Source organism: Mauremys reevesii, linkage group 25 (genome assembly GCF_016161935.1).
Source record: "Mauremys reevesii isolate NIE-2019 linkage group 25, ASM1616193v1, whole genome shotgun sequence".
NCBI lineage: Eukaryota > Metazoa > Chordata > Testudines > Geoemydidae > Mauremys > Mauremys reevesii.
Genome location: NC_052647.1, coordinates 17,207,886 through 17,232,669, shown reverse-complemented (window position 1 = coordinate 17,232,669; position 24,784 = coordinate 17,207,886). Strand labels below are relative to the sequence as shown.

General features: G+C 61.0%; 1 protein-coding gene across 3 annotated transcripts; it reads left to right on the top strand.

Moving 5' to 3' along the window:
- The first annotated feature begins 1,381 nt into the window (after window positions 1–1,381).
- Window positions 1,382–24,759, top strand: DCTN2 (dynactin subunit 2). Of its 3 annotated transcripts, XM_039514404.1 has the most exons (16): window positions 1,382–1,536; window positions 3,595–3,663; window positions 10,133–10,141; window positions 15,008–15,013; window positions 18,656–18,752; window positions 19,042–19,103; window positions 20,259–20,357; window positions 20,735–20,895; window positions 21,586–21,739; window positions 22,508–22,573; window positions 22,706–22,744; window positions 23,048–23,125; window positions 23,650–23,721; window positions 24,042–24,144; window positions 24,248–24,339; window positions 24,419–24,759. In XM_039514404.1, exons 1-16 carry the CDS (start codon window positions 1,501–1,503, stop codon window positions 24,503–24,505), a joined length of 1,230 nt encoding a protein of 409 aa, XP_039370338.1. In that variant the 5' UTR covers window positions 1,382–1,500; the 3' UTR covers window positions 24,506–24,759. The 3 variants fall into 3 exon arrangements, with proteins under 3 accessions (XP_039370338.1, XP_039370339.1, XP_039370340.1); XM_039514405.1 differs by lacking the exon at window positions 10,133–10,141; XM_039514406.1 differs by lacking the exons at window positions 10,133–10,141; window positions 15,008–15,013.
- Window positions 24,760–24,784: the final 25 nt, after the last annotated feature.

Genomic DNA, 24,784 nt, shown 5'->3' with positions numbered 1-24,784 from the left:
GAAGGGTACCGAGCAAAGGGGAGCGCAGACACCACAATGATTAATGGGTCCCGGGATAGACAGATGAGACGGGGGAGGTATGGGACAGACAAATTTGGGGTGGAGAGATGAGATAGATTTTGCCCTGGGACTGGCAGCAAGAGCTCGGTGTCCAAAGAGGCAGAGCCCCGAGAAGCCCAGTTGCAATCAGTGGGACGCAGAGTACAGCAGAGAATGGGGTGCTGAGACCCAGGGCGGGTACAATCCAGAGTGGTTGCTATACCCAGCCCAGGCAAGCCTCTCCAAAGGGCCCAGTTCGAAGGCAGGCTCAGCCCCGTCTCCTCCATCCAGGTCCAGCAGCAGCAGCTGGCAGCTTGGCGCAATGACCAGGCCGGGAGATGGTGCCACTGGCTACAGGGTCAGTTTGGTGTAACAGGGTTTGGGATGTTTTTCTGGGCGTGGAAGGCGAGAATGGGGCCTTTGCAGGCACCCCGGTGCCACAGCTGCTATTGCACGGGGGGCATCCCAATAAAGCTCCAATGGGGGTGGTGCTGAGCCCCACTTTCACGGTGGTTCCCAGGGTGTGAATACAGCAGCATTTTCCCCAGGTCCTGACAACCTCCCCAGTCCCAATCTCCCCCCCCCCCACTGCCGCCCCCTCCTCAGATCCACCCCATGGCCCTTCTCCAGCCAGCCTGGCACAACCCCGGCCCATGCCAATCACAGACCCCTCCTGCCCACCCCACAATCCTTTACCAACCCCCTTTCCTACACTCCCCAGCCCCGCACCAACTTCCCTTCCTCTGCACCTCATGGCCACCCTCCCCACACAGTCAAACTTTCTTTCCTAGCCCCTCCTAATGCCCCTAAACCTTCTCCCCACTCCAACACCCCGATCCCAAATACTGCACCTGTTACAGACCCCTTCCCCAAATCCACCCCACGCTATATACCCCCAACCCTCACCGCCACCCTCCACCCAAACATACCTGAGTCCCCAACCCACATGGCCCACACCCCCCTCGCCAGCCCCACACCAGCCCCATGGACCCCCCCCTCCAGCCCCACACCACAGCCCCACATACCACCTCCAGCCCCACACCACAGCCCCACATACTCCTATCCAGCCCCACAGCCCAGCCCCACATACCCTCATCCAGCCCAACACCCCAGCCCCACATCTTCCTATCTGCAGCCCCACACCCAGCCCCACATACCCCCCCGACCCTGCACCCCAGCCTCACATACCCCCTCCAGTCCCACACCACAGTCCCACACCCCAGCCCCTCCAAAACCCACACTGCAGCCCCACATCTCCCCCTCCCCGACCCTGCACCCCAGCCCCACGTGACCCCCTTCAGCCCCCCACATCCGCCCCCAGACTACAACTCCCAGGCTGCCCCGCGCGGCCGGGATCTCGTCGGACCCCGCCCTCCCCTGACGCTCTCGCGAGACTGGCGGCTCCTCCCTGACTCCCGGCCCCGGCGACTCCAGCTCAGGCCCCGACCCGGCGCCGCCGCCATGGCCGAGCCCAAGTACGCGGAGCTGCCCGGCATCGTGAGTGCGGGGGGGCGGGGCGACGGGGGGCTGTGGGGGGAGGGGTGGGGTAATGGGGGGAGGGGACTTGGGGGGCTGTGGGGGGAGGCAGTGGGGTGGGGGTAACTGGGGGGGGCAGTGGAGGGGTGGGGTAACTGGGGGCTGTGGGGAAGGGTGGGGTAACTGGGGAGGGTGGTTGGGGGCTGCGGGGAGGCAGAGGATGGGGATAACTGGGGGCAGTGGGGAGGGTGGGATAACTGGGGGAGGGTGGTTGGGGGCTGCGGGGGGAGGCAGTGGGGTGGGGGTAACTGGGGGGGCAGTGGGGGGAGGGGTGGGGTAACTGGGGGAGGGTGGTTGGGGGGCTGCGGGGGGAGGCAGTGGGGTGGGGGTAACTGGAGGAGGCAGTGAGGGGTTGGGTGGGGATAACTGGGGGCAGTGGAGGGAGGGGTGGGGTAACTGGGGAGGGTGGTTGGGGAGCTGTGGGGGGAGGGGTCACCTCTGTCCCTGGAGCCCCCTCTGCGTCGTTGGGTGCTCCCCACCGAACCCCTGTGCGTGGGGGGATTCCCGAATGGGGCGTTGCGGTTTGATGTGAGTGAGGGGGTGAAGTCCCTGCCCAGCTCCCCCCAGGGCGGCGCTGGCCCAAGTGCTGCTCTGCTCGTCCTCACGGGGCCCAGCACTTCCCCTGGCACCTGATTTCCCAGCCCCCCCCGCCCCCCCGCGACAAGCTCTGAGGCTTCCCCCCATTCTTCTGGGAGCTGGTTTCCTGGGTCTCCCTTCCCACCTCCCCATACGCCGGCGCTCGCGGGTCCTGCTCTGGCATTTCGGAAAGTCCTTGGTACAAGGTAAATGGACCCTGAGCACCTGCAGCGGGTTCCACGTCTCTTCAGGGAGGCAGGGTGGCCACACGGCTAGAGCACTGGACTGGGACCCAGGAGACTTGGGCTCTGTTCCTGGCTCTGCCACTGGCCTGCTGAGCGTCCTTGGGCAAATCGCTTTCCTCTCTGTGCCTCAGTTTCCCATCGGTACCCTGCCCTCCTTTGCAAAGTGCTTTGAGGCTTCTGGATGAAAAGCGCTGGATAACCACTAGGGACTGCTGTCTGCAGAGACATGGACTGAATGTCTAGCTCTGGGGTGATGTCATGGGTGGGAAAAAATAGGATGCTGTTGCTAAGTTGTGTTTGTCATGCAAATCTGCATGTCCTCGTTACAGGGTTACATGCCCTCTAACAAAGGCTTGATGGGGATGTGTCTCTATTTGGGTTGGCCCAAACTTCAGAACGTGCACAGATGAATGATTGGCAGTGCCAGGCACCAGCTGGCACAGTCGAGGCCTCCCCCCAAAATCTTAGGAACCGCTTCCCTTTGTGAAGGAAGCCACGTACTTCCTGGATGTTCAGTACCCCCACAACCCACCTTTTAAGATCCATGGGTCCTACACGTGCCCCTCACAACGTGTGCTGTACCTTGCCCAGTGCGCCAAATGCCCCAGCAGCAACTATGTGGGTGAAACGACACAATCACTACGCTCTCAAATGAACTGGCCTGGAAAAATGATAAAAGACCCACCATCTCACCTGTGGGTCAACACTTTTCCCCAGAGCGATCACTCCAGATCTGACCTCTCAGGCCTCGTCCTTGAAGGAAACCTGCACAGCATCTACAAATGAGGAACCTGGGAGCTTAAATTCATAACTTTGCTAGATGCTAAAAATCACTATCTTAATAGAGACACTGGCCACTTCACCTTGAATGGTCCCTTGAAATAAGTGCTAACTACTCATGCTAAGCAATCTGTTCTACCTTGTATTTAGCTGTGACGCTCTGAGTACCTTTCCCAGACCTGAAGAAGAGCTCTGCGGAAGCTCGAAAGCTTCTCTCTCTCACCGACAGAAGTTGGTTCAATAAAAGAGATTCCCTCACCCACCTTGTCTCTCTAATATACTTCCTGGAAGCAGCTGCGTTCTCTGTGTACCTGGCGGTGTGAGGCGGGCACTCACTTTGGGTGCTATTCTTTGCAATAAGAGACGCGTCTGTCCAGAACTGCCAGCTGTCCTGACTGTAACGCATTTGTGCTTCCAGGCCAGGAACGAGCCAGATGTTTACGAGACTAGCGATCTCCCAGAAGACGACCAGGCGGAGTTCGATGCGGTAAGGTCGTGTGGAACGCAACAGCTCTCTGACTAGCATTGTGGTTAGAGGGCAGCGATAAGTGGGTGTGCCAATCCCAAGTCATTTCCAAAGCTGCTTTTGCCCAAATGACTCGCGTAACTGTACCAGATTGGGTGTGAACTCCTGCAGATCTGGGTAGCAGAAAGCTTCATAAAATGGTGCTGTTTTCAGAATAGTTCCTAGCAAGGGAGGTGCGACAGTCCTCTCCTAGAAATGCTGCCCCCATAACAGCTGTTAAATCCTAGTCCTTTTCATCATCCCAAAGGAGAACTTGCGTACGGCTTTGGGGACGGCAATCTCTGAAGAGGCCCTTTGCTTTTCCTCATCACTTTCTTCCAAACTGGAATTGGGTCTAGTGGCAACTGGAGAGATTATCTGCTTTAAATCCAGTTGAGCTCGGTCGTCGGAAAGGGTCTATTCTCCCTTTGACATGAGGTGCTCACCACGTTTGTTTGGCTAAATGCAAGATAGCGGGGTGGGAGTGGGTTAAAAATCAGTTGACATCTTGGCATTTTATTTTCAAACGACAAATATATATTTGGGGCATCCTGGAACTCTGGTCTGTGAAATATGCCATTGGGCCGTCGTTGCCAGGCAGAACACCAAAGAGAGATGGCTTTTCTGGTAGCTAGTGAAGCACATCTGGCTGCTGTACATTCTGCAGTTGGGCCGTGGCTGTATGTATGCCGTAGGGGTTTGGGCAAAAAACCCGAACAAAACCCCACTGTTGCTAACACTGGGGAAGTGTCGGGGTAGGCCAGGCTTCTGTGACTGCTGACGCTTTAAACGCCTTATCGTCCAGCTGCGCAGCGCCAGGGCTAAGCAACACAGTATTAAACATGGAGGCAGGCTCTGTCAGCCCTCCTGGCGTTGCTTCCTCAAATGGAGAATGTTTGCCAAAAGCCCTGGTGTAGATAAAGCTTTGAGGACTAGAAGTGGCAACTGGCCAAACCCAGTCCTGATTAGAATGGGTTGCCCAGGGGAAAACGCCGACTGAAACTCGCGGTGTTTGTGTCTTGTCCCTAGTTTTGGCCTGAGCCCATTGTAAAAGCAAATTGTCTAACATCTCATCGCTGTGCGGAGTGCAGGGTCTGCTGATGCTTCTGCGGGAGAATTGCAGAAGGTACATTAGCCTCATGGCGTCTTGCTTTAGAAAAGGGAGTTTTCAGGGGTGGGAAGGAGCTGAGTAAAACGCCCAGGAAATGCAGGCTGCAGGCACTGAGGGAACACTGGAGACTCAGGGTTTTATCTTGCAGGATGTAAAGCATCTCAAAATAGCAGCAGGGATGGGAGTGCCCTGGAGACAGTCTCATTAACTGGACATGGTCGGCGCGGTGCTGTGGGTTGCAGGCTGAGCTGTGCACCGCTTTGAAACGCGACTCCCCGCATGCTGGCTGCCTGCCCGGAGCAGCTTTTGCCCCAGCTGTGTGCTGAAGGTGACGAAAGGCGGTGACGGAGGAGCAGTGAAGGCCAGGGCTGAGTGATCCCTGCCCTCAGGTCAATGCTCACATACCCAGGGGTGGGGCAGATCCACCCTGATGGGACTGAGAGGCTGGGGGCAGGTGGCTGGCCCTTTCTGGGCCTCAGTTTTCCCAGCTGTAAAATGGAAAGGATCCTTTCCCACCGCCCAGGGTAGCATTTACAAAATGCATTGCAATGCTCTGGCGATAGTTGCCCTCCAAAGTGCACTTGCTAGCTTGAGAGAGAACGGGTGCATTTTCCTTGCTGAGCAAAGACTAATATCATATGGGTGATTTATCGGGACCTATCGCCAGCTGGGACTCCAGTGTTCCTTTTAGTGCTCTGCCCTGCTTTCGAAGTCCTTTTCCTCCCAAGTCTCAGGCCTCTGAGTCGGAAGCCTTTAGCAGGGCACAGCTAAGTCAAGGAGTAGCTGCCATGGCACGGCCTGGGGTTGTGGCATCTTTCTGCGGGCCGGAGCTGTGCCTGGCTCTGGCGCACGGACGAGCGTGAGAAGGATTACGGGCTCTAGCATTTGGAATCTTGCTGGCGTTTCCGGTGCAAGTGACTAGACCAGGAGCTGGGAGGAAAATCACCCAGTTTTGATTGAAAAAGAGCTTAAAAGCAGCAACCCAAGTTGGAGACGCTTCTGCAACAAACCTGGAAAGTAGGTCAGCACTTGGGGGAAGACGTGGGTCTTTCTGCTCGAATCAGCGTCAAGGGTTTGGCTGATTCACAGGAGCAGACAGAAGGGGCGTTAAAAGAATGTTCTCCAAGGTGGGGGCGGTAACGCGAACACCCTGAGTGGCCGTGTTCTGTAGCACCCACAAGGAAGCGAGGGGGTTCCCTTCTCTGCAGCTCTCACGGCCTAGCTGAGGGTTTAACGTAAGCAGGAGAGTGGAGCTGTGAGGACAAGGCTGGCTTGCAGATACGTGGTGCCAGTGGGAAACGAAGGAGCGTGTGCATCCTCCACCAGCCTCCGACATAAGGAACCGCTTCCCTCCTCCAGTCAGAGGCTTAGCTTTCGCAGGGCAGCGTGTTCCCCTCGTGCCCTTCCCACTTCCTCCAGCTCAGTCTTGGATCTCTGCAACGAAGGGACCTCACTTAGGGGTTTGCTCAATTGCCTCTTTGCACCAGGGTTTCCCCCTTCCTTAGCTTCATGGCTGTGCTGCCATCTTCTCGGGCTGCGAGTCGTTCCCCTCCATCACGTTGTCACGGACTCACGGGTCGTGCCCACTCTTGGCCCTGTGAGGTCCGTGGGGGGTGCCCCTTTCATTGTGACAGCCCTTCTCGGGGGTCCACTCTCTCCTGGGGTTAGGCCCCTCCACCTCCTGGAGCCGCCCCTCTCTGAGCCTTAGCACCCCTGTCTCTCGCCGTGGGCCCCCTCAGGTGTCCCCTCGCTCTGCACCCCCGGGGCCTACACTCCCAAAGGGAATAATGCAACTGTGATCTCTAGACCGGAGTGACTCTCAGCCAGCGTAAAACAGGAGGGGTTATTGAGCATCTGAACACAGCACAGGAAACTCTCAGAGCCTCAGGCCTGGCCTCCCCCAGCACAGCACATCCCAGTCCCCCTGCAGCCAGGGGGGCTCTGCCTGCTCCCCCTCTCCAGCCCTGAGCCCCCCTGCTTCCCAGCTGGGCCTCCAATATCACCTGCCCCAAGCCCCACCTCTGTCCATTGGCTTCTGTCCAGGTGTCGGAGTCCCCGGGCGATGCTCTGGAGCTGCTCCCTACGAAGCCAGCCAGGACTCTGGGGAAGTCTCCTCTCTGGGAGCAGACTGGCTCCAGGGCAAGAAGCTCACACGGCTTCACCTTCCTGGGTCTGACCTTGGAGCATTCAGCATCCTCTGCCCCTCTGTGCGCTTCCCCCAGCGAGTCCGCCCCGGCGGGGTCCTGGGGCAGCCAGGGGGTCCTGCACCCCCACTGCGCAGTCAGACGTGACTCTCAGCCAGCCAGTAACACAGAGGTTCATTAGATGACAGGAACATGAGCTAAAACAGAGCTTGTAGGTACAGAGAACAGGACCCCTCGGCCGGGTCCATCCTGGGGCGCAGTGAGCCAGACCCCCACGTCTGCACTTCACTCCTTGTCCCCAGCTAGATCCAAACTGACTCTCCAGCCCCTCCTCCTCTGCTTTGTTCCTTTCCCGGGCCAGGAGGTCACCTGATTCCTTTGTTCTCCCACACCTGTAGCTACCCCCTTGCAGGGGGGAAGGGCCCCGGCCATCAGTTGCCAGGAGACAGCGTCGCCATTTATGTGCACTGGCCCTTTGCTCTGCAACAATTACACCCCCTTAGCCCACCACCTAGAGACTTAAGAAATGCAGAAGGGAAACTGAGGCATCCCTACAGTGTTCAGAGGAAACATTAAGAGCAGTCACACCAGGTAAACAGGATCACCTAGGCCGCCTCTTCTGTCCTCCGGCTGGAACTGGCTGGTTAGGTCACCGGGGTCTTCTCTTTACAGCCCATTGTTCTCCCACTGGCCAGAACCAGCTGCGACTCCTGAGCTGGGCCTCTGGATCACCAGGACACCAGTCGCTGGGGTATCCGTCCTCCAGGCCATTGGCTGGGGTCCCAAGTTCCCTCGCCGGTCCTCTGTAACAACAAACTCCCTCTCCCCTCACCTCATTAAACCAGTGACCCCCAGGGAAACTGAGTCCCACCCTCTGCATGCAAACCATTGGCAAACAAGGAAAAAACAAGAAAATCCCCCACTCTGTCACACATACACTGAACGCAAGCGCTGTCGGACCCCACGGCTCAGCCTCCTGCTTACTGCTACTCTGTTGTGCTGGAATTTCCTCGAGCCCTGGGATCCACGTGGTATATGGGGGCAGCACTGAAGAAGCCCTGTCCCCGTGCGTGCCAGGTTACGTGGCAGTCAGATAGGTGAATGGGAGCCGTGGGTGCCCAGCAAGGTGCCCCCACGTTGATTTTGTCGCTTGCCTTTGGCGAGAGGATTTGAGTCACTCGGGCTTTCTCTGGGCAACGTGCTCTGCAGTGAGGCTCCAGATGGAAACGCCATTGCAGGGTGGCTGGGAGCGGGCTCGGCTTGGCACACTCAGTTATCGTTGGCCTACCTGCGTCCGGCAGTGTGGTGACAGTGTCTGTGTCTGTGTGTGGAGCTCAGGATTGCTGCTAGCATGTTACCCGTTTGAGGTGGTGCAGTCAGGAGACCGGGGGAAATGGACGGTGTAAACTCACCACGCTTCTGGAGGCTGGTCAGAAACCAGGCGAGTGAAATACTGAGCAGGCCCTGACACTGCTCCGTACCCGATGTGCAGGACAGGCAATTCCTCTGCAACCCATGGCTGGATCCTTGTCGTGCTGAGCCTCACTGGCCTAGAGGGAGCTACGCCCAGGGACTGGTTGTGCCAATAACATTGGAATAATCTGACTATGGACCCAGCCCCTGCATTGTAGACTAGAGACCCGACTTGTAAATGACACACCTGTATTAAAACAACACGAGCTCAGACGTTTCTGCCCAAACCCAGGGCTAGCGACTCGTTTTCACCCTGATGAGGGCACCTGCCCGCCTAATGTGACCATTTTTATATTAGTTTCTGTGTAGCTTTTAATTGGCTTATGAAATTCATTTTCCCGGCAGCATAATCTGATCCAGCCTCCACGTGTTACCCCTGCTGCCACGGGCAGAATTCGGTTTTTAATTGCTAAGTCTAATGTACTTTTCTCCAGAACAAGCTACGGGCCTTTTGCTGGCTTCGCCGCTGGCCAGGTTTGGTGGTTTGCAGTGGGAATTGAACAACCTTGCAAAGCTCGGTCATGGCGCTGGCTCGTTTTTAGCAGCTTTTGGAACCAAATCTGCCCTTGTTCCAGCTGAGAGGCTGCTTGAAGTGTGGGGCTGCTTTGCCCTGGTGCTCTGTACTCCAGGCTGTTCCTGGCTGCGGGAGTTAAGTCTCCAGTCCCCATAGGCCAGACATGCTTGACTCTGAAGCCTTCAGGCTGCTTTTATCCTTAGCAGCAGGCGCATGTTCTTCTGAGCTGCAGACTTAGCGATTAAAACCCAGAGGTTTTAGGGCACCGATGCCTTGTTCACGTTCTTCCATCTCACCTTGCCCATTTTGAGCCCTGCATGCATGTTCCCCGGAGCGCCGCAGAGCTGGTCTCTTGGTAAATAGATCTTCCCAGGATGGTTCTCGCCACCTCTGGCCCTAAAAGCTGCAACGTTACCGCTGAGACTAGATCTCGGTTCGGTGGAATTACATTTCTGCCGTCCCTTTAAACCAATTTCAGTCCGATGTTCTGATATTCCAAACCCAGAAGCCTGCGCAGACGCGAGACCCCTCTTTCACCGTATTAACCCAGGGCCATTGACAGGATTAACTGGGCAGTATCTCCTGCAGTAACACGCACCGCGGCGGTGCCCTGCTGGCGTGCGCTACGGCGTTTTTATTATTTTCTGCTCGAAGGGCTTAAAAGAGAGACTAGATTTAAAAAAAAAAAAAATCAGCGTTGAACTCAATTTAAAATGAATTGCCCCAGGTTAAAATGCCACAAACGGTGTCTGAATTGGAGATTTTCAGCCGGCTTAGGGGGTTTTTCCCCTCCCCTGCCAGCAACAAATTAATGCAAACAGCAGCCTCGGCCCAAGTCAGTTGGCAGCAGCTGCTGTGAGCTCTGTATGCCCAGAATGGCACCTCGGCCTGCTTGCTTCAGAGAAACCAGCAGCAGCCTTGCTTCTCTGGGCGTCTGCGACTGGCGTCTTCTAATGGCAACATGAATGAATTATGCTGAAGAATTTCCAGTGCACTTAGGGTATTGCAGGGAGTGCTTTCGAGCGCAGACCGTAGGGTGGGGCCGTCACGCCTGTGCTCTCCCTGCAGCTCCTCAGACAACCTCTCCCGTTTTGGGGTACCGGCTAATACTGCTTTATTGTGTTGATTGACTGTTGCGCAGTTGAACTTACCTGAGTTTTCCTAATGCTCTTCCCCCCCTGCCTTTTCACTACCTTGCCTGGATTCTAGTTTGCACAAGTAAGACCATTACAATGCTTCTCTTTTGCATGCTTTGGAATTGGATTTTGCATGCGGATAAATCTGCACCGTGCTTTGTTGTGAATGTTGCAATGAGTTTTAAATCCCAGTCATTAACCTCCCCCCAACTTGTTGAACTCATGGGGGCCTGATTTCAAGATGATTGTTGGGTTAATCAAGGTGTGGCTTTGAAATTGGCGTGTGGCCCGGGGCAGGGTTCTCTCTCCCCGCGCTAAGACGTGTAGCCGGAGCAGAGGAAAACAAGGAATTGGACGTTGGTTTTAGCAGGAGGAAGGTTTGGTTAGCGGGGGGATTCCTCGCCCAGAGTGGGAAGAACAGAAGAGGAGCCTAACTCCAGGCTAGTGCACCGGCACGGTGCCCTGCCGAGGGCTCTGCTGGCTGCATGGCCGGCGCCCCGGGGTAACTGGCATGAAACGGAGCAGACTCGCTGTCCTGCTCTAATACAGAGGGGTGTGCGGGTCCCAGGATGCAATGCGGCCTTTCAAAGATGGCACCCAGCCAGAACTCTAGCCCAGGTCCCCCTCCACCTCCTGCCCTGGCTACTGCAGCCTCCTCTTCTCTGACACCTGCACCCTCCCGGAACGCTTCTCCTCCCGACCATGCAAACTAACCCTCCTCCTCGCCTGGGGATCGGGCCATGTGCCCCCCCACCCCCCTTCATCGAGTTCAAGCTTCTCAGCACTTAAACGCCCTGGATCTGGGGTCTAATCTCCTACTGCTTCCCTCCCGGCTACCCCACCCAACTGCCCTCTCCTCATTTAAATCCCTCTCCTGCCATGCGGCCTCCATGAACGCACCCTGGCCGCGGAGCCCCGAGAGCTGCGTGCTAGCCCTCTCCGTGTGATCCCGTCAGCCGTCGGCTGCTGGCCCTGGCCGGGCGCTCGCCCGTAGCCCCGTCGGCTGCTGGCCCTGGCTTTCCTCATCCTACCCCCTTGGGCGTCACGCCTGTACCGCCTTGGTAAGATGCTTGGGGCTTGGCTCTCTGCGTCAGGAGGCAGCCGGGCATTGTTATGACGACACAACCAGACTGCTTGGGTCAAACTAACGTGGCATGCTGGGACCTGGAGCCTGCGGGCTGCTTTACTGTTAAAGGCGAAGGCTGTTGTCTGGCAACATGGTGCTAGAGAACGGGAAAAAAAAAACCCTAGAAGTCCCGTCTTCTGGTGAAACAAATCGGACTGAGGCCTCCTTAACAATTCTCTCCAGGTGCTGCCAGGGGGAGCCCAGGTGACAGCTGGGGCAGGACACAGGGTCTTTTTTTTTTTAAATCTGTCTCTCAAATTGTGATCCCTGAAGGTGGCCAGCTGGGGCCTGTGATGGCCCCGCATTGGGGGTGGTTCTTGCTGAGCGAAAAGGACCCTGTGTTTATTTCTGACCATCAGAACGGCCAGTCAATCGGGCAGTTTAATGACATCCAGCTAAGGGATTAGTGTGACTTCTAGCCTGGGAAATGAGCAGCGGTAGATCCCGGGTATCCCGGCATGACCCGTCTGGGCACCCGAATCTCTGGGGGAATCATCTGAATGATTGAGGCACCGTGTGGGGCCCGCTTTCACGGGCAGTGCTTTCCAATCCGCTGATTGCTCTGTTGTTTTAATGGCGACGGTCTCTCCGGGTGCGTAAGTTCCTGGAGGGGCACTCGGGAGGTGAAATGCTCACCGTATCCTTTTGGACTAGCTTCCCTTTCGTTTCCCCCCTGCCCCGTTTTCACGGCAGCCCCGGGAGCAGGCTCGCCCCGAGGAGGAGAAACAGTGCTCTTAATCCCCTCCTCCCCCGAGACATGACTCGCGCGGCTCTGCCTGCGGCCTTGCCTGCACCGCCACTGTGGGTGGCCCCCGGCCTTTGTCTAGGAGGTGGCAGGTGTTTCTCCGCGTGTCATCTCCACTGGAGACCATCCCTGAGCCTGTGTCGCTCTGGCCTCAGGCAGAAGGCTCCTCTCCTGAGGAGCGTGCGTGGATTGTGTTGTTCCAACAGATCTTTACAACTAAAACCCCTCGCCCCCCAAAAACCTCCAGATGGTAGCCACTGATTCTGGGGGAGAGTCTGGTCTACTGGTTAGAACAGCCGGGCCCAGGAGCTGGGTGTTCACAGCTCTCAGACTGTGTGACTGTAGGCAAGTCAGCGCCCCCTTTCATACCTCCCTCCATTAGCCCCGTGGGACATTTCGGGGGTAGGGGGGTGTTGTGTGCATCACACCTGTTGTGTTACCTCTGGGAAGGGCTTGGGGGTGATGGCGTGAGGAGAAGGTGCGCAGGTCGGGGGTGGCCCAAAACATGCTGCAAAAGGTGCCTCAGGGGCACCTCTGATTAGCTGCTGACAGCTGGAGCCTGTTCCCAGTTCCTCCGTGGATGGGGTCTCAGCGCGGTCCCCACTCTGCAAAGGGCCCCAGGTGCCAGGCGGAACGACCCCATTTTAAGCCATGGCTAAGTGCTGCTGAGCTCTGAGGGCATCAAATGGTCCCCTTGACTCCCGCCCTCGCTTAGGTTTGGCCGAGCGGCCGCTGCCCTCCTGGGCGCTCAGGGTGCGGATCCAGGGTGGCCTCGGGCTCCTTGCTTGACTCCCCTGTGTGCGTGAAGAGGCAACCCCAGCCGTGAGTGCGGCTAAGCAAGCGAAGCTCCCCGCGCCTGGCTCGCTGCAGCGTGTGGAACCAGCCTGGTGCCCCCAGCAGCAGCATGGATCGGGGCCGGGACCTGCTGTCGCTTTCTCCTTCCAGGTGGCCAAGTCAGTTCAGATGTTTCCCTCTCAGCTCCCCGTCCCCAGTGTCTCAGGATGGGGCCCCAGCTTCCCCTCCCCAATCCGGTGGCAGGAGGGTGCTTTCCTGTTCCCCCGAGGATGCCGTGGGATACTGACGAGCCTGCGCCCTCTCCCCTGTGAATCCTGCCGTCCACTGTCCGTGGGGAGACCTGCAGCCTCACTGCCACCAGCAGTAACCGCCGGGCCAGTGCTCCCGCATGCCAGCTTCCCCGGGGCCTGAGCGGCTCCTGAGCCTGGCACATCCGCTGGGTCGGCAGCTCCATTCGCTGAGCCCGTGGGGACTTTTCTTTAGCATCCGGCTAAAAGTCCAAAGAAAGAGTCTTTAAGCCCAAACCGTTGGAAGTGCTTAGCCGAGGGCCGGGGGACACCTGGCTCCTCGCCATGGGGGTTTCGTCTTCAGCAGACGGCCGCTGGCGCCATTCCAGGCTTTGGCTGAGGTCGTGTTTCCAGGGCGTTGTCACGAGCTGGGGAGTCTGCTGGGGTGAAGGTGGCGCACAAGGCGGGTCGGAAGCCCCCCCCCCCCGGGTGTCCTCTTCATCTTTTCTGTAGACCTGCTCCTACCCCGGCAGCGGGCACCGGATACACCTGAAGGGTGCTGGGCTGGGGGATGGCAGAGCTGCCCCCCCTCTGCAGAAGGCAGGTGGTGAGGGCACTGGAAAGAGAACCCTGGCATGAAACCCCTGCCAGCCTCCCCAGGGTGAAGCAGCACCTCTGGGCAGGCCAGGTGCGAGGCGATTCTGGGTCCTGTCTCGTGCTGTGCTCCAATTGCAGTGGCTTGTAGAGCAGGTAATGCCTAGCCCCCTTGACCAGCCGCACGCGAGCTGGCTAGTGGAACTAGTAGCCAGAAAAAGGCAGCAAATGTACCCCCTTTGGTGCTCCCCCCAGGCCGGCTTGATTCAGGTGCACCGCTTGGCGTTCACCGAGGCCCCATCTTGGTTTTCGCCCGGCTGCCCGGCTGGTTGGCTGAGGTGGAAGGAGGCCAGCGGCTTGGCTCCCAGTCACTCAGTGAAGGATTAGGCAGGGCTTGAACCCGGCTCTGTTGTGACCTCTAGACCACACCCGGCCTCCTGCTGCCCTGGGAGAACAGCCGTCGGGAGGGCAGCAGAAGAGAAAGCAGAGGGTGTAGAGACGCTGGGCCCCAGGCCCCAGCAGCTCCCTGCCTGGCTTTCCTGGGGCTGGCGGGAGCATGTCCTCCAGACCACAGCTTCAGAAATGGCCCCCTAGAGATGAGGGGGTGGCGAGGCGGAGACTTTCCCTGCTGCCCAATTCCCTTTGCTATTAATGTCAGCCTGCCTGAATGCCAGCTGCCCGCCTAGGTGGAGGGGCTGCTGTGGAAAGCCCCTCCCTGCCGCGTCCTTGCCCCCCGGGCGCTCGCCTTCGAGGGCGTCTCCTCTGCCGCGATGCATTTCCCTGAGCTGGGAGGGGAGAGAGCTGCCTCTGTGCGGCCCGTCAGACTTTTCCACAGCCCCCCCTCAAACGCTCCGTCCCGTCCCGCTGCCCATGGGGCACCATCTGCCATTGCAGCCCAGGGATCTAAGCCCCCATCCGTGCACACGCCAGCCCGGGAACGGTCGGCCGTTCAGAACCCTAAAGAGCAGCTACATTTGCTGGGGCCGCGCAGTGGGAGATGACGGAGCCCCTGGGCGCGCTCTGCCGGAGTGACTAACTAGGGGGACCAGACAGCAAGTATGAAAAATCGGGACAGGGTGGGGGGTAATAGGAGCCTATATAAGAAAAAGACCCAACAATCGGGACTGTCCCTATAAAATTGGGACATCTGGTCACGCTCTGACTAACACACGGGTGCCGCTGGCTGAATCCTGCTCCACGTTTGCTGTCTCCGAAGCTCCCCATAACCTCGTATCTCCTAGGAAAGCGGCCGTGGTGCTAGCGACCTCCCCTGCCGTAGGGCGGCTGCTGGCTTTGCGAGATGGCGGGGGGTGTCCGTGGTGGGGACTGTGAAAACTGGTGTGTAGTGCATGTGACCAGCTTCTAATACGATTTTTGTCTTTTTCTCTCCCCTCCCCTCCCCCCCCCATTCCCCGCCCTCCTAACTTTTCTTTGACTTTCTCACCTCTGGGAAAACGCAAGGAGCTGGTAAGGAGCCTGACCCCTCGTCTGCTTGAATGTTCGGCTGAGCGAGCAGCTGCTGTAACCTTTTGTCTTTACCAACCCTCAAAAGAGGCTTCCCTCGGGCACCAGAGCTCGATAGCTGCCCCACCCCCCTTCCTGAAAGCAGAGGGGGGGGTCCCGTAGCCAGGCTGTTCCGATCACTTCTAACCACTGGGCATTATTACTCCCCAGCCCGAGGCCAGCGGCTCCCAAACGCTCTCAGTTCATGTTCTGCCTTCAGAAATCGCTCTGAAGTAAATCGACGGCCCGTCAGGCTCATGTGCGGCCTGCAGTTTGGGAGCCCCTGTCCTGGACGGCACAAAAGCTCCGATTCGCTGTTAATAATCTCAAATGGCTGAATCCCGGGGCCGTTGTACCAGCAGGCGCAAAATGAGCCCGGCCACCTCCTGCTTTAGGCGGGTCAGTAAAGTCGTTACCGGCGCCTGCCCAGCCGGAAATCACGGGGCCTCCTTTCCCGGCAGGGCCAAACGCGCCCCAGCCGTTCCTCGCCGCCCGACGTGCTGGAGGCTGAATTCTGTAACGGCCTTTAAAACAGAGCAAACGCGGCTTGTGCACCCCGCCTTCCAGGACAGGGGCTGGCTGGGAGGCACGTCCCCTTCCTTTTAATGGCTGCTCCGTTCACAGCGGGTCCAGTGGGTGAACCCCTCTGGAGGGACTGAAACCGATAGCTGGCCCTTGACTCCCCCCGGGCCCCCGTTGTGCTAGGACCGAGAGGTGGCCCCTGCCCCACGGAGCTTCACGATGCTCAGGAGCAGATTTTTCCAATATTAATAACTTGGCTGTTTAAAAAGGTGCCAGCTTGAAAGCCTTCAGCCCATGTGACGTAACCTAACCTGGGAAGCTCCCGCCTCACGTGAAAACCACCCTGCAGAAGAGCGGACTCACCCCTGCGGCGCCTCCTGCTGGTGACTTCCGGGAATTAGCTCATTCCAGCTCTGGAGCGCCCTCTGCAGGCCGGTGATCCGCTGCCTCTTGGGCCCCGGTGCCTCTTTATCTGAGGTGTGGCCCCCTGGCAGTAACCCCTTTTAGCCTCAGGGCCTCCCCCTCCCCAGGGAACCCCCACCCACTATCCCCATCTTGCCTCAGTATAAGGCCACTGCCAGGCATCATCTAGCCCCGCGCCCTGGGGCAGGCTGCAGGATCAGCCACTCATCACTGGCATGGGGGGTTTGGCCTACCCCTGGGCTGCCCCTCTGCAACCCCCAGTACCTGTTGGCCTTGTGCTAGGCCGCAGCCTGGGGCTTTCCAGGCTGGAGCTCCCCAGCTCCTCTGCCTTTCCCCAGCCCTGCTCCACTCAGGCTCCCTGTCTAGCTCCCTGCAGCCAGGCCCTTCACCATCTACAGGCAGAGGGAGACTGGCTGGGCTCCTGGCTCCCAGCCTCTTTATACAGGCCTGACTGGGGTGTGGCCCAGCTGCAGCCACTTCCCCAGTCAGCCCAGCTTAGCAGCTCCCAGCCACCCACGACCTTCCCCCAGGGCTGTTTCCAGCCCTTCAGGGCAGGAGCAGGGGAACCACCCTGCTACACACCGGGTGTTTCCCTCGAAGATTTGCCAGGGCTGAGTTCGAAATGCCCTAAAACCCGTCGGCGCCCTGGCAGATTCTGAACGGCAGCGGGCGAGCGAGGAGGGACAATTCCCTGGCGGGGACAGTTTGGGTTTTTAACTGACTTTGGTGGTCCCAGCTGCCTCGTTAGACCCTTTGTTTAAATGTTAGGGGGGTTTTACAGGCTGGTTAGTTACCGTGGAGTGCAGAGCAGGGCAGGATCCCGGGACACAGGCCCCTGACCAGGAAGCCCCGGGCGAGAGATAAAGACAAAAGGTTTCTCTTTAACTGTGATTAACCTGCCTTTGGTGTTCTCCTAGCACTAACCCCTCGCGCGGGCGAGTTTCTGCCTGGCACTAACGCTCTCTGCGCGCGGGAGAGGCTCCGCTCTGGGCCTGATCCTCTGAAGCTGCCTGGTGACTGACTCACCCTCTGAGCACTGAGCGAATCCAGGTCAGCGGCCCCCAGCCTCCGCACAAATCCCTCCTCCGAGGTGCGGGAGGCCTGCGTCCGAGCCTAGGCCTGTGCCTGCGTCTAGCGCCTCCCCCCGGGGCCTGCCCCTCTGGTAAAGCTGAGCTGTCCCATCTCCTAACCCCTGGAGAGCTCCATGCCCAGGGGCGGCCCTGTTCCGCTAGCCAGGGGAGCCAGGCCGATCGCCGGAGACGGGCTTGTTCCCAGTGCGGAAGTCAGACTCTCATCATCCAGGGCCGTCCCTCCGCGGGCCGTTGGGTGTGAGCTGCGGGCTGGGCTCCGTACGCCGAGATCGAGTCCTGCGCTGGGAGGCAGGAGGAGCAGCCGGAGGGGCGTTGCCAGCCTGAGACTTTGCTGGGGATTCCCTCCTGCTCTGCCACGGGGGCAGCCCTCTCTGTGCAACTCCCAGCAGGCCGTTTCCTTCACCCTGCCCAGCTCTGCTTGGCCTGGGACTCTCCAGACCAGGGCTGCTCGGGGTCGAGCCCTCGGGTCAGAGCCTCGGCTTTTCTCCCTTTTCACGGCTTCAGGGTGATCTAGCCACCTGTTCAAACTGAGCCACCCCCCTGTCACCTGTACAGGCCCAGGGCCAGCAGCGGGGCCTGGAGAGGGGGATCCTACCCGAACGTTCCTTGCAACTGGGACTGCTCCCTGCGGCCACAGGGCTCCACGCAGGGCCCGTGACCGCAGAGCGACGCCCATTGCTCTCTCCAGTCCCGGCCCGGGAGGAGAATTGTGCAGGGACCCTAGTGAGAGAGAGAGAGGGCAAGACGGGCTGGGGTGAGTGACCCCTGCTGGCAGAGGTGCTGCGGGGGATTTGGCACGGGCTCCTGTAGCCTTCCGGGGGCCAGGTCCCACTGCATTGACCGTATGCGTCTCCACTGCACCGCGGTTTGCTGGCAGGAGGGGGTGTGGGGGGTGCGGCCTGGCAGCTCTGCTCCCTCTCTGCCAGGAGCGGGTGCGGTTCGTTGGGAGCCCCCGGATCCCAGCGCTGCGTCTTTGCGGGTAAAACCCTCCCTGAGCCTCCTGTCTGCAGAAAACGATTTTCTGTCTCTATTTCCGTGGCAGCATTTACAAAAGAACCGGCCCTGCAAGCCCATGGGGCCGCCCCCTGCGGGCCTCTCGCGGCCCAGGGCTCCTGGTGAGGCTCCCCAGGACTGTCTGGCGCTAACGAGAGCCAGGAGCACGTTAGTGTTATCCTGTCGCTCCCCCCCCCGTGATACCAGAGCCCCCCTTTATCTGCAGGGACTTTGGAACGGCCCCCGAACGCCTGGCCAGAGGCAGGGCCTGAGCTGAAGGCTTTGAAGCTGTGAGCATTGAGCAGGCCAGGCTGGTTTGCACTCCTGTCATCGGGGGCTATTTAAAGGGAGCCCCCCCGCCCCGGTGACCCGGCCAAGTTATTAACATCTGGTGGGCTCTGCTCCTCGGCAGCTTCCCCCGGGGTGAGGCCAGGGCAGCCCTGCGCCTCCTGCAGCGCTAAGGGGCCGTCGGAGGGCGGGGGTGTCCTTAGGGACGTGCTCTCGGCTGTTTTGGGGGGAGGGGGCTGGGGCGGGGCCGGGTGGCCCCAGGGTCTCTAACGCTGCCCTGTCTGCGCAGGAGGAGCTGACGAGCACCAGCGTGGAGCACGTCATCGTCAATCCCAACGCCGCCTACGACAAGTTTAAGGACAAGAGAGTGGGCACCAAAGGGCTCGGTAAGGCTGGTGGGGGGGGGGGGCGTATCCTACATCGTTTGGGCGCGGGGGGAGGGGAGGCAGCAGCCGGAGCGACTGGCCGGTGGCGGAAGTGAACCGGGGACGTCGCTGTTGTGTCCTTTGATTGGTTGGGGGGGGGGCTCCCCCTGTCCCGCCCCAGGTCCGTGCGGAGAGCCGGGGCGCACTGAGCGTGCACAATGGGGGGGCCTCGCGGGGGGGCACGTGCCCAGCCAGGGCCTGGTTTAACTAAGGTCCCCCGAGCAAACCGCGCTCTCCTCTCGCTGTGCAGACTTCTCGGATCGCATCAGCAAAGCCAAGCGGACGGGCTACGAGTCGGGGGAGTTTGAGATTGTGAGTAACCGGCCTGGTTCTGTCGCCCTCCCGCCTTGAGTACTGGGCACGCTCAGGAGAGAGAGGAGCTGAAATCGGCACCTTCGTCCTCCCGTGCTTCCCCTGAAGGGAAGTTAAACCGTCCCCTGAGCCCAAGGGTCCTGGAGGCCAAGCTGGGCTCCATCACCCCCCCCCCCGAGGGGTCTCGCCACTCCCTCCCCTGCTGGCTGCCTGGGCAGGGACCGGACTCCAGGACCTCTGGGCCCAAAGCGGGTGTGATGGGTAATGCCCCTGCCCGCATGTAGCCGGTTTCTCGAAGGCTTTGGCTGTGCTTGTCACTGGCCTGGGGGGAAAGGAAATGCCCCTCCCTGGGGCTAAAACCCAGCCGTGGTGAAGCCCCCGGCTCTCCTCCCTCTGCCTGAGCGAGCGTCGCCCGCTGGGGAGCACACTCTGGGGGGGGGCTGCGGAGCAGGAGGAACGGTCACCCTGGGCAGGGCGTCAGGACCCCTCCTGGCATTAGACAGGAGCTGCTGGTGGGTGGCGTGTTGCCCCCAGGAGGAGCCTTGGTGTGAATTTGTCATTTCTGCAAGAGATGGTGCCCACAGGTGCAGTCACGCAGGCCTTGTGCTCTGCCCGGGCATCGCAAGCCTGGCGCCTGCAGCATCCCCTGGCCCGAGCAGCAGACCCAAAGTGAGGGGCAGATGGTGCTTTGATTCGGATAGACGGCCCGGGAGGACTAGGCTGCGGTGGGATCCCCTGTGTCAAGCACACTGGGTAGGACGGGGCCGGTGAAAGGTCCCTGCTAACAGGGTAAACCCAAAGCGCTGCCCGGAGACCAGCCGGCCTCCCCGGAGGATGAGACGCCCCAGTGATGCCAGCTGGATTCCAGACTAGAAATAATGCAATTTCCACTGAGGTCTGAGCCGGCAGCTCCCCCACCAGCCACACGCTGCCGGGCGTGGAATCCTTGCCTGGCTCGCTCAGCTTTGGCTGGCCCAGTTCAGGTCCCTCTCGGCTCCTCGGCTGGCTTTCCGGGAGAGAGGCACCCAACCCCAGCCCACTGGCCCCAGGCCTGCAGAAGGAGCCCACTGCAGAAGCTGATTCCCTGTTGCAGGGTTAGAATTCGTCGAACCAGAGCAGAGGGGCCGTGCAACCTAAACCCCTCTGTGTCCTTAGCTAGGGGAAGGCATTGGTGTGAAAGAGACGCCCCGGCAGAAGTACCAGCGGCTGCTCCATGAGGTTCACGAGCTGAGCACAGAGGTGGAGAAGATACAGGTAGGAGCCACCTTGGGTGGCCCACGTCGCCCCCATCGGGTGAGATGTCCGGGCCGTCGCCCTCCGGTCTGGTGGGAGGCAGTGGTGTCTAGTGGGCAGAGCACTGGACTGGAACTCAGAAAACCTGGGTTCTGTGCCCAGCTCTGCCACTGACCTTGGCCAAGTCACTCCACCCCTCTGTGCCTCAGTTTCCCCATGTCAAACCGGGAGCCCTTTGAGCTCTACGGCTAGATACGATTGCTCCCCGCCCGTGCCGCTGGCTGGGAGCAGACTCGTCGGGGGCTGAATTGTCAGAGCCTTCAGCTGGGAGGCGGCGGGTCCCCGTGACCACAGAGCCCCACGCCCCGGCTGTAACGCGGCAGCGTCTCCCTCTGCAGAGCACCGCGAAGGAGTCGGCGGCGGAGGAGAAGCTGAGCCCCGTGGCGCTCGCCAAGCAGGTGGTGGCGCTGAAGCAGCAGCTGGTCTCCACGCACTTGGAGAAACTCCTGGGGCCGGACGCAGCCATCAACCTGACGGACCCCGACGGAGCCCTCGCCAAGTGAGCTGCAGGAGCAGCTGCAGCTCGGGGCGGCTGCTTCCCTCAGCCAGGGAGCAATTGGAGCTGGGATGGCGCCGCCCCGGGGCTCGACCCCCCTTGTGGTGACATCTCCCCATAAACTGGGACCAAATCCCCGGTCTGCCTTGCTCTGGCGAGTGCCCGAGGCCGTATGGTGCCCGTGGCGTGGGGGTGCCCGGGAGAATTCAGCCCCAGCGAGACCTGCTGACCCCTGGGCAGGCGTGCGGGACTTGGGCTGAGAGGGAGCGTCCTCTCCCGGCCTCGGCGCCGCTGAGCGGGAATCAGAGACCGGCTGGCCCCCAGCTGCCCCTCGGCTCCCGGGGCTGGGGTGCGTTTATTCCCGGGCAGGAGCTCCCGCGTCCGCTCGATGACAGCTTGGCTGTTCACCACGGTGGGGCCGGGGAAGGATTAGAACCGAGGCCGACGGATGAGAGATGGAGCTGTCCCGCCTGTCGCTGCCTCGGAGAGCCCCAGGGGTGGTCGTGGCGAGGGGTGTTAGCGGGCGTCACTGCAGCCTGGCCCGTTGGTCGCTGTGGCCACGAGGCTGGCGTCTCCCGGTCCCCATAACCCTGCCGGGAAACGGGCAGCGCGGAGCAGCAGGGCCGTTTCCTCCCAGCTGGCGCCCGCCACTCGCAGGCCCTGGAAACCAGCAGGGTCTCTTCTGTTTACCAGGCGCCTGCTCATTCAGCTGGAAGCGGCTAAGAGCGCCAGGGGCACCCCCGGGGCAGGGAAGAGCCCGTCGAAGGCCCCTGTGCCCGCGGGGAACATGGTGACCTACGAGCTGCACTCGAGACCTGAACAAGACAAATTCTCTCAGGCTGCAAAGGTGAGTCTGGGGCAGGTCTGGGTTTGGAGTTGTCTGCCGGGCAGCAGCGGCCATGCAACAGCAGAGCTGGACGCCGGGAACTCCTGGGATCTACCCTGGCTCTGGGCTGGAGACTGGAGCTCTTACGTCACTTAGCTGGCGCGCCTCAGTTTCCCCATCTAATGCTTATTTACTTGCCCCCTGGGGGAGGGGGTGTTAATACTTGAAAATACCAGCCAAGTTGCTGTTTGAAAACCTGCTCCTGAGCCCACAGCAACATCACCCGGAAGATCTGTGGGGCAGGGCCCCTGTTGTGTGTCAGGGCACGGAGGGGCCGTGTGCAGATGGTTATTTCCTGCTTGGCTCCCTTGCCCGGCTTCCCGGGGGGGCCTGTCGGCTCAGACTCTGCCGCCTCCCTGCGCTGGGAGGGCTTGGGTGGGCCAGGGAATTGGGAGGCTGTGATGAAGGGTCCGGGGGCAGCTGGGAGAAGGAAGCCGGCTCCCACCGGGGGGTGCCGCAGCCCAGCACAGGAGCGAGCTGCAGCTGGATCGCACCCGCCAGCGGCTGGGCCCGGGCGTCTCTCGCTGCTCGGCTGGCACGGGCACAGCTCGTGTCTCGGCAGGCTGGCAAAAGCTCTGAGCGGCTTCCTGGGCAGCGACGGAGCCCTGCAGTGAGGCGCTGTTCCAGCACCACGTACCCTGGCTAGGGCCCATGGTGCCAGCCTGGTGGGTCGGGGAAGCGGGGCAGGCTGGGGGAATCGCTGACCCCGCCTCTCGCCCGTTGATCTAGCTGGCGGAGCTGGAGAAGCGGCTGAGCGAGCTGGAAGCCACGGTGTGTTGCGAGCAGGACAGCCAGGTGAGCGCCCTGCAGAGGGATCAGGTTGTCCAGCCCCCCCCGGCCTGGCGTGGGCGTAGTGCCCAGGGCCGGGCTGCTCTGAAACTCAGGCTCCCGGACCCACACGCTTGCTCTCTCTCTCTCTCCCCCTAGAATCCCCTGGCGGTTGGGCTGCAGGGAGCCAGCCTCATGGTAAGCCCGAGTGCGGGGAGCGCCGCGGGGAAGGGGATTTGTAATGGCCTAGCTGGTGTCCCGTGGAGCACGGAGACCCAGGGGGGCTGTGGGGCCGAGCCCCCTTCCCGTGCTGGAGGCAGCGTTTCCGAGGTTGGTCTGGGGGGGATGCGATGATGGGGGGCCCGAGCCCAGCCCCAGAGGACCCTGGGAACGTTCAGCGGGGCCCTGGCCGGGGCGGGTTCTGCTGGGCCTGGCGCGGGCGGTGAACTTCGGCATTCGCGTCTTTCACCCCCTTCCTCCCTCCCTCCCTCCCTCCGGCAGGAAACGGTGGAGATCCTGCAGGCCAAAGTCAGCACCCTGGACGTGGCTGTGCTGGACCAGGTGGAGGCGAGGCTGCAGGTGAGCAGCCGAGGGGGGAGGACAAGCTGGCAGGCCCCCACCTCCCGGCTGCTTCTGTCGCACCTGGGCAGCTCTGGCTCCGGGCCAGCGGCCTGCCCGCCCTGGGCTCCCCCCGGCGCCCTGTGCGCTCTCCTGCCTCCCCTGCGAGCTGGGGGGCACTGGAACCAGGAGCCCGGTGCCACCAGCCTGGCCGGCTCTGCCCTGCTGGTGGGATCCAGCGCCCTGGGGCTGGGAAGGACCCGGCTGTGCACCTGGCAAATGCTTCCCCTCCGCTGAGCCGGTTCTGGGGGTCCAGGAGCACGGGGCAGCCCCTTGCCCCAGGGGTGTCTGATCACGGCCCCAGCAGTGGGTGGGTGCATGGCACAGAGGGACCCACCTTGCCCCTGGTGAATTGGTACCATCCTGGCTTCTGGCCCAGCCACTGGCAGGGCAGGGCTGCGCTGCGGGGGGCTGTGCTGCCAGCTAGTGGGCGGGAGGGGGGCACCCGCTGCCCTAGGATCCTCACGTCTCCTTTTCTCCCCCAGAGCGTCCTGGGGAAGGTGAATGAAATCGCCAAGCACAAGGTGGCCGTGGAGGACGCAGACACCCAGAGCAAGGTCAGGTCCCAGCCTCCCTGCGCCGCAGCCCGGCGAGCGGGCGCCCCCAGGGCCAGGCCTGCAGTCATCTGCACCCACCCCCCTCCCGGGGGCCCCCAGCCCCTGAACCCAGCTAGGGCCTGGCCGGTGGCACCACGCCCCCGGCTCACTTGATGAACTTTGAGGGGTGGCACAGGCTCTGGGGCTGGTGGAGGGGAGAGGGGACAGCAGGCGACGCCTGGTACGTTGGGCTGCCCGTGACTGTGTGTGTGTGGGGGGGTCAGTGTGGGCCTTGGGGCCACCCCCCCGGCCTGGCACTCACCCCTGTCTCCTGCCACCAGGTGCATCAGCTCTATGAGGCCGTGCAGCGCTGGAGCCCCATGGCCACCACCCTGCCCGCGCTGGTGCAGAGACTGGCCACCACCAAGCAGCTGCATGAGCAAGGTGAGGGGCGGGGGGGGACGGGCTCCGTGCCCAGCTGGCGCAGGGAGACGGGTGCCCAGGTGCCGCAGGGAGGCTCTGAGCTGCTGCCTCTTGTCCCTTCCAGCCATGCAGTTTGGGCAGCTCCTCACCCACCTGGACACCACCCAGCAGATGATCGCCAGCGCCCTGAAGGACGACGCCACGCTGCTGACACAGGTGGGCACCCCAGCAGCACCCCTCCCCCCCGGCCAGGTCCCCGTACTGCCCCCCGTGCTACCCGCTCTCTGTCCCGCAGGTCCAGAAGACCATGAAGGAGAACCTGGTGGCCGTGGAGGAGAACTTCGCCAGCATGGACGCGCGGGTGAAGCAGCTGTCCCAGTGAGCCCTGCGGCCCCTGCCACACCCACACCCACTGCTTGGGGGGCACCAGCGGCTCCCCTCCCCCGGCCCCTGCCCTTCTGGGGGGGGGAGGGGGCTCTGCTGCTGCTCCAATGACCTGGGGTGAGGGGCAGAGCCCAAGGCATGAAGGGAGGAAGGACACCCCCCCCCCCCCAACGCTAGGTGGCTCCCCAGGGGGTGGGGCTCGCGCTCATCAACCTGTACAATGATTTACTATTAAACACTGTCTGCTCGCAAGCCCGGCCCTGCACCTTCCTGCTTG

Bases quoted from the DNA above. Each gene is read 5' to 3' on its own strand.
- DCTN2 (XM_039514404.1), top strand. From the start codon at position 1,501: ATGGCCGAGCCCAAGTACGCGGAGCTGCCCGGCATC. The intron at 22,574-22,705 runs GTGAGCGCCCTG...CTCTCCCCCTAG, and splicing joins GTTGCGAGCAGGACAGCCAG to AATCCCCTGGCGGTTGGGCT. The intron at 23,722-24,041 runs GTCAGGTCCCAG...TCCTGCCACCAG, and splicing joins ACGCAGACACCCAGAGCAAG to GTGCATCAGCTCTATGAGGC.